The sequence below is a fragment of the Sinocyclocheilus rhinocerous genome, unplaced genomic scaffold (genome assembly GCF_001515625.1).
Source record: "Sinocyclocheilus rhinocerous isolate Xijiao unplaced genomic scaffold, SAMN03320098_v1.1 scaffold284, whole genome shotgun sequence".
Taxonomy (NCBI): domain Eukaryota; kingdom Metazoa; phylum Chordata; class Actinopteri; order Cypriniformes; family Cyprinidae; genus Sinocyclocheilus; species Sinocyclocheilus rhinocerous.
Genome location: NW_015628031.1, coordinates 39690 through 47355, shown reverse-complemented (window position 1 = coordinate 47355; position 7666 = coordinate 39690). Strand labels below are relative to the sequence as shown.

Here is a 7666-nt window from a genome sequence, read left to right as displayed (position 1 = left end):
CGCATGTGTTCAGAGGATTAATTGCAAAATTTAATAGAGTAAAAGTTTTATAATTTGTACGTGTTTATAAACTCAAGCTATGTTAAAACCGTGCAAGAAGAGGCGAAAGAAACTTTAACATCCAATTAAAAAATATTTGTATAGTAAAATTCGCTAATTCACGAGATCAATACATCCTTTAGACCGCTTTGTCGAGTTAAATGCATCCTTACGGAGGTGTCGAAATGCTGAATCAATTCATTCACTTCCAACAGCGCTTAATGGGAGCAGCTTCATAGAGGGCAGAGTGTCACGTTATTTAAAGGGGAAGTTAATGTGTTAAAGAGTAGCAAATGATTAAGTTGCTGCATGCATTGGTTACTTTTATGCCACTGATAAAGCTTTTAAATGTAGTTTGGGGTAACAAAGGGGTTTTATAGGTTTGACTGAAATAATAATGCAATAACTGACACTTTAAATCAATGTTTCAAGAAACAACAACAAAAAAATTGAACAAAAAACAGATACAGACAAAAAAGTAGCCATTGATAATATCTAAACAATATGTAGAAACAACAACAAAAAAATTGAACAAAAAACAGATACAGACAAAAAAGTAGCCATTGATAATATCTAAACAATATGTAGTAGTATAGTATATAGTATCCAAATCAAAATGTAATAAAATTAATTTATGTTTGATTTATGTGTAAATTATGTGCAATGTCTTAGCCACTGGGGATTGTTACATAGGGCTATACAGGCATCTAGTGGCAACACAATGATATTACAGATACTAAATTGTGCAAAATGTTTATCTTAACAGTCAATTTACAAATAATGCATTCAGATTTGTGGAACTCAATGCACTGAATCTCCACAAATTAGTGTCGTTACTATGACAACCAATCTGAATGTGACAAGCAACTGGTGTCTGAAAAGAATTATATATATATAGGTTATATACGCCTAGGGCGTCAAATTGGCTAGAAACGGCCCTGGGTCTAATTGATGACTAGTCTATTCTTGGGCTATGGTTAGACGTCTATTAAATTTTCACTGACAGCCCAACACTTAGCCTTGATGTCTGGGCTGTGTTTAGACGGCTAATAGACGTCTTTTAAACGCAAAATTGCTTGCTGGGAATGTAAATGTAAGAGAAATGTAAAACAAAACAATGTAAAAAAAAAAAAAAAAAAAGGCAATGAACTCAGGAGACAGAGGGTATAATTTACACAGGCTAATGAGAATAAAACTAAAAAGAGGTGTGCAAAATAATCAGTAGGCCTAAATAGAAAGAAATGGAGACAAAGGAAACTAACAGGTACAACAAAGTATAAACTAAAACGAAACTGAAACCAGAATGGAATGTGAACGCTGCCAACACTTTTTGTACTGTGTTCGCACCTGTAGCTACTGAGAGAAAGTGAACCAAGTGAAAATGAAACCGAACGGAGGCCGGCCGAAGTGTGACCGCAGCGCATGTTTGATTTGGTCTAAGATGCGGTGTGTGCGACATCTAGTGGTCGAAAAATCATATATAGCCCCTTTAAAAATTTTAGGTCATTGCAACACTACATTAAATTGATGAGCAAAGAGAATTGAATAGCTATAATCTTGGCCGGCGACTCAAAATGAAATAGCCTAATTATTTTAACAGGTACAAAGGCAAAAAGTGTTTGTAATGTTACTGGATACAAATTGTGTAGTACTTTGGGTTACTGGGTACATTGATGTATTTTTCTCACTGTCTATAGCTAAATTGTATATACATTTACATTTTACATTTAGTCATTTTGCAGACGCTTTTATCCAAAGCGACTTACAATTGGGGGATACATAAAGCGATTCTTCTTAAAGAGGCAAACAGATACAAGAAGTGCTTGTAATACCAAGTTTTAGGCATTGTTCAAATAAGTACAAGCTAGAAAGAGAAGGAATAAATAAAGAGAAAGATTTCTTTTTTCTTTTTTTATGATGAATTCAAGTAGCTTCGAAAGAGATGAGTTTTCAGCTGTCGCTTGAAAATTGTCAGGGATTCAGCATTCCGGATAGGAGTGGGAAGATCATTCCACCAGCCAGGAATGGTGAACGAGAATGTTCTGGAAAGTGATTTTGAGCCTCTCTGTGATGGTACCACGAGGCGTCGCTCACTAGCGGATCTCAGACTTCTGAAGGGGATGTAGATTCGTAGTAGTGAGTAGAAGTAGGCGGGTGCTGAGCCTGTGGCTGTTCTATATGCAAGCATCAATGTCTTGAACTTGATTCGAGCCGCAACCGGTAGCCAGTGCAAGGAGATAAAGAGAGGTGTAACATGGGCTCTTTTGGGCTCATTGAAGACCAGTCGTGCCGCTGCATTCTGAATCATTTGTAGAGGTTTGATTGTGCTTGATGGAAGTCCAGCCAGAAGAGCATTGCAGTAATCCAGCCTAGAAATGACATGGGCCTGGACAAGAAGTTGTGCAGCATGCTCCGTTAGAAAGGGCCTGATCTTTCTGATGTTGTGCAATGCAAACCTGCAAGATCGAGCAGTCTTTGCAATGTGGTCTTTGAAGGTCAGCTGGTCATCAAAGGTTACACCAAGATTTCTGACCGAAGTTGATGGGGTATATAATTTGCGGGCATCAGGGAGCCTCTATCAATATATTGGAGACTCCCTTTACCCTCTGGGGGAAGTGGGATGTCTGGCTCAGCCCTATAAAAGACCATTTGAGCAGACATTTCTGCTGCATAGATATATGAATATTATATTGGAACATTGTATCAAAATTTTTGTAAATTTTGTACTTGCAATTTGTTGTTTTCTCCATTTGGAGCTGTTCCAAAATGTAATGTCATTTGCATACATTTCAAACTGCATTAGCCTCATTTTTGAGCAGGGGCAACAGATGATTTGATGAGGATGAAAAATATTACCAATAATAATAAACAAAATTTTTAAAAAAACACAGTGCTGCTCTGATGCCATTGTATTTTTTGTACAGATTGGCCAAGTCTCATTCATGAGACATGAGGGAGACAAGCGGCTTTTCCACAGAAATCCATTCTGCTCATTGTCACGCATGCACCCTGATTTGCTGATGTGCAAGATTCAAATTCCCTCTGCTTTGTAAAAGTAACTGTCATACGGTAGCCTATGGCTTGATAGGAAAATAAAAATGACCAAAAGCAGTGAAGAGGCAATAGATATCAATACATAATGAGATAATTGAATGTCTCTCTCTGTTTTTGAGGATAAGATTTCAAATATGAAAGCAAAACAGTAGAACAATAATTGGTAGCCTAAGTCCAGTATGATCTACTGTAATAATTTACTGAAAGTTATAATATCGCTGGAGTTTATCAGTTAAACTGATTAACTGGAGTATTCACTTCATCTGTGAACATGCAAGACTTCCGGTTCATTAGCCGCTATAGGTAAATAGAAGATTAATAATAAGTAAACAGTAAAACTATTTGCAATACAAGCTGCTTTATGATTATGAACACAATATATTAAAATAATATGATAATAAATTCCAGTTTGAAATATCAAGTAGCGTAACAGAGTGTTTTTGTACAGCTAAAATAGCTGTAAGCGAATGACACCAGAAGCTTTGCACATTAAAGTTAGAAATGGCAGCACCTGCTCTTACGTTAAAATAAAGTTTAGTTTTATAAAAAGCCATTCAATTTTAATAACTAGAATTATTAGTAGTGGTATGTATTAATAATTTCCTTATTGTTTTGATGAGATGGAATGTATACGCCCTTTTCCTGAGTAAACAATGAGCCCTGCCATGGTGGATTTTAACTTCCGTTTGTATGCTGCCTTGTTTTTGTCTCCCCAGGATCCCATGTGAAAACTAGGTAAAAGAGTGACTGAATTTATTAAACGGAAACTTTTTGATTAAGCTATGCTGCCACCACAACAGCAATAAACTTGAGGAAGTCCTGGACAGTACTTGTTCTGAGCACCAGCAAATCTAAAAAGAATGTCCGTACGGCGCCGTATGTCTAGCATTCTATGCCAAAAACTCATATTGAGAAAACAAGCACGGGTTGCAGCACTTAAAGGGGTCATATGATGCGATTTCAATTTTTCCTTTCTCTTTGGAGTGTTACAAGCTCTTGGTGCATAAAGAAGATCTGTAAAGTTGCAAAGACTAAAGTCTCAAATCCAAAGAGATATTCTTTATAAAAGTTAAGAGTCAGCCACGCCTACCTAAAACGGCTCGTTCTAACACGCCCCCACATACCTACATCACTATCTCGGAAGATTTGTTTTGTAAAAATCGACGCGTTTCAAAAAGGCGGGGCATAGAGGAGAAGCAATAATGTACAGTATGTGGAAAATAATGTGTTTTTTTAACCTTAAACCACATAAACACATTTCATTACACCAAATACACAAAATAATGTTCTTTTTAGCAGCATCATATGACCCCTTTAAGATAAAGACTCCCCAAAGAAGGTTTATGTGTGTCATTATTCGGTGGGCAAACCCTGAACTTCACCCCGATAGCGAGCTGTACGTAGGATATGAGCATTTAGGGAAAAGGTGATGAAGGGAAGCTTCCTCCTGCTGTTGTCACCTCTGCTCTTCTACTTCCTGTTTCAGTGAGTCCAGCTGCACTTCAGATTCTACAGCTGCAGCAGAAACTATTTCTATTATATTCATACTATGCTAAATAAAGTATGTTTGTTGTTCTGATTTTTTGGTATCATGGTTTCATGCATTTGCAATATTTGTAGTAATTCAATTAGTTTTTCTGATCATATGCATGTTACATTTACCTGCCTATTTCCAAATGAAGTTTCAAAACTACAAGGGTTTCACAGCAGATTCATACCTTTAGTCCATCTACTAGTGATGATTTGTCTGCTCTTTTCAAGAAGGCTTGTCAAATTTCCTTTCCAATTTGTCTAATGTTTGTCTAATTGGTCTAATGTAACAATGAATTCTGTGGCTTCACAAAGAGAAAAACTGAACCCAACCAGCACCTGAAGCTGAACAAAAGTGGAAAAAAGACAAATTACAAGTGTAATTTGAAATATTACATGAGTCAATCAAAAATCAGTACATTTTTGACATTATAGCGGAAAAACTGCAAAAAAAAAATAATAATTTCAAAAAATAATAAATTAGATTTTATTATATAAAATTATAATAAACTATATACACAAATCAGCAACTGGGCCACCTTTATAAAATAAATGATATATGTAAATTATAAAATGATATAAATTCATTTAATTATTTTAAATTCAGTTGTGAGTCCCGTGAGTGCTGTCTGTTTTCAATTGCAGTACGTGACAGTTTTCTAAAATTTTTTACAGATAAAATTGTTGATTTAAGATAGGATATTGTATCTTTAAACTAGGATCCATCTGTTCTTTCTCTCTGTGTTTCATCCTTTAAGGAATTTCAGGCAGTTTCTTTTAACTCACTTCAAGATAGACAAAAAAAAAAAGACGCAAAAGCATCAGTTTTTGTCTTTCACAACATCTTTCACAAAATCACAACATCAAGTCTGATTCTTCATGATTTCAGAGCAAAAGTAAACTTCTAGTTCTGCAGAACACAATAAGATATTTTGAAGATTTCTGGGGCCCAAACAACACTAAACCCCACTGGCTTTCATTTTATAGACAGAAATAAATAAATAAAACACAAGCACAGAAACATTTTCCAAAATATCTCCTTCTGTGTTCTAAGAAAGCAAGTTAAAGTTAAAAGACCCTCCCACTTTGATCAGCTATAAAATGAGCACTGAAACAAGCACTTTATTTCATTCACCTCCTGATCAAGATGGATTTACAAATCTCTGTTTTTCTTCTGTTCATTCTTTTCACTCCAGGTACAAAGACAAATAGTTTGTAATTTTATTAAATCCAAATACAGATTACTAGCATCTCTTTTTCATTGTCTCTCTCAGGACACTCTCTCAGCTGTTATGAGTGCACGGGTCTGAAGGGTTCTTGTGCGAATCAAAAAGTAAAAACATGTCCCAGTCGATTTTCCAAGTGCATGAGTACAACGGCTGTAACACAAGTTGGTAAGTCCAATATGATGGATTGAAATTTTATATTTTTGACTGATGGAGATGCTGGTGTTTTTTTTACTGGTGCTGCTTCACTAGAAATGTAATGACTCACAGAACTACTAATTTCCGCACAGAATTTACAAATGTAAATCACAGAATATTCTATTTAGATTTCTGCTGTTTAATTTTTTTCTATTACACTGCTTGAAATTAGAAAAAAGCTACATCTTGGCATGTTTATAAATAAATATTTTATCAAAATAATGTGTCGAACTGGTCTTCTCATGTTTCATGTTTTAGGCGACATTAGAGCTAAAGTGAAGGCTAAAGATTGTGCTGTTGACTGTGCAAGTGGGTCCATGAACCTCGGCATTATAAAGAGGTCTTCAGTGTGCTGTAACACAGACCGGTGTAACATCCGAGATGCTCCAGGTATTGTGCTTTACTGACCAAATGCAAATGACTATCTTCTTTAAAGTCAACACGTACTTCCAAGAGACATTCAATCAGGAAATAAAATACAGGCTGTGGCTTGTCAATCGTGAACTGATTGAATGGAGCAGCTAACAGAGTGTTTTTTCATTAGATATGATATTTTGTACAGACAATAAAATAAAAGAATACCTGTTTTCTCTGTAGATCCCAGCATTGACTCCAATGGAGAGAAATGTTACTATTGTGATGGGAAGAACTGCTCAAACACAGTGAGCTGTTCAGGGAGTGAAGACCACTGCATTACATCATCAGGTGAGAATCTGCTCAAGGAAAAAGATTAAAGTCGTTATTTTTATCTCTCTTATGTTAAATGGTTAAGTAAGTCATCATCTGTCTATCTTTTATTTTTAAACATGTAATACATATCATATACACCTACCAGTAAGGCTTAAACTAACCTGTGTTTTTTTTGCTTTTCATCAGCGAGTTACGGAGAGCAGTCACTGGTTGTAAAAGGCTGTGTCTCTAAATCTATTTGTGATTCCACAACATCAGATGGTGATGTTCAGAAGATCTTGTGTTGTTCAGGGAATCTGTGTAACGGTGCTCAGAGCGTCACTCAGAGTGCTAACAGTGCTAAAAATGTCACTCAGAGCTTCCTGTTCCTCTGCTGTTCTCTGCTCTCCTTCATCCTGCTGCTGCACTGAATCCAGCAGCTCTTCACATTCTACACTGAGACACACTGTACTGAATATAGAGCTTGTACTTTCTCTGTATCTGTGGTGTTCTAATGTGATTGTTTGCTGTGACATTCTGATGTGACATTTATGTAATATTAAGTCACCTTTTTCCTTTTCATATTTAATAAAAACGGTCATGCTGTAAGGACAACTGAAATATATACCCAAGAATAAAAATATTGCAATCCTTAAAAAAAAGAAGAAAAAAAAGATCATGTGTAAATAAATGTGTTCAGAAAAACATGTAAGATAATTCTTTAATTATCAAAAAAAAGTTTATACAATATTTGCATTTCCACTATCAGCATTTTCCTTTTTACAGGTAGGCTACAGATTACAAAGGCAACAAGAGAAATAATTATATATGTTGAGAGGTAGGCTAATAAGGCAAGGCAAGTTTATTTATATAGCACATTTCGTACACAATGGTAATTCAAGGTGCTTTACATAAAAGAAAGTAAAATAATCATTAAAAAAAAAAATCAT

The 7666-nt window shown here is 35.5% G+C and overlaps 1 protein-coding gene across 2 annotated transcripts in view; it reads left to right on the top strand.

Annotated features, from left to right (window-relative positions):
* Positions 1-7343, top strand: part of LOC107737143 (urokinase plasminogen activator surface receptor-like) — a 13805-nt gene extending 6462 nt beyond the window's left edge. Inside the window, exons 1-5 of one of the 2 annotated variants that reach the window (XM_016548578.1) lie at positions 5767-5819; positions 5898-6017; positions 6306-6437; positions 6645-6752; positions 6924-7343. In XM_016548578.1, the coding sequence (XP_016404064.1) occupies positions 5771-5819; positions 5898-6017; positions 6306-6437; positions 6645-6752; positions 6924-7147 (633 nt within the window). In that variant the 5' untranslated portion in view covers positions 5767-5770 and the 3' untranslated portion in view covers positions 7148-7343. Of the gene's footprint in view, positions 1-5766; positions 5820-5897; positions 6018-6305; positions 6438-6644; positions 6753-6923 lie in introns of those variants that run through there. The other variant, XM_016548577.1, reaches the window with a different exon arrangement.
* Positions 7344-7666: the final 323 nt, after the last annotated feature.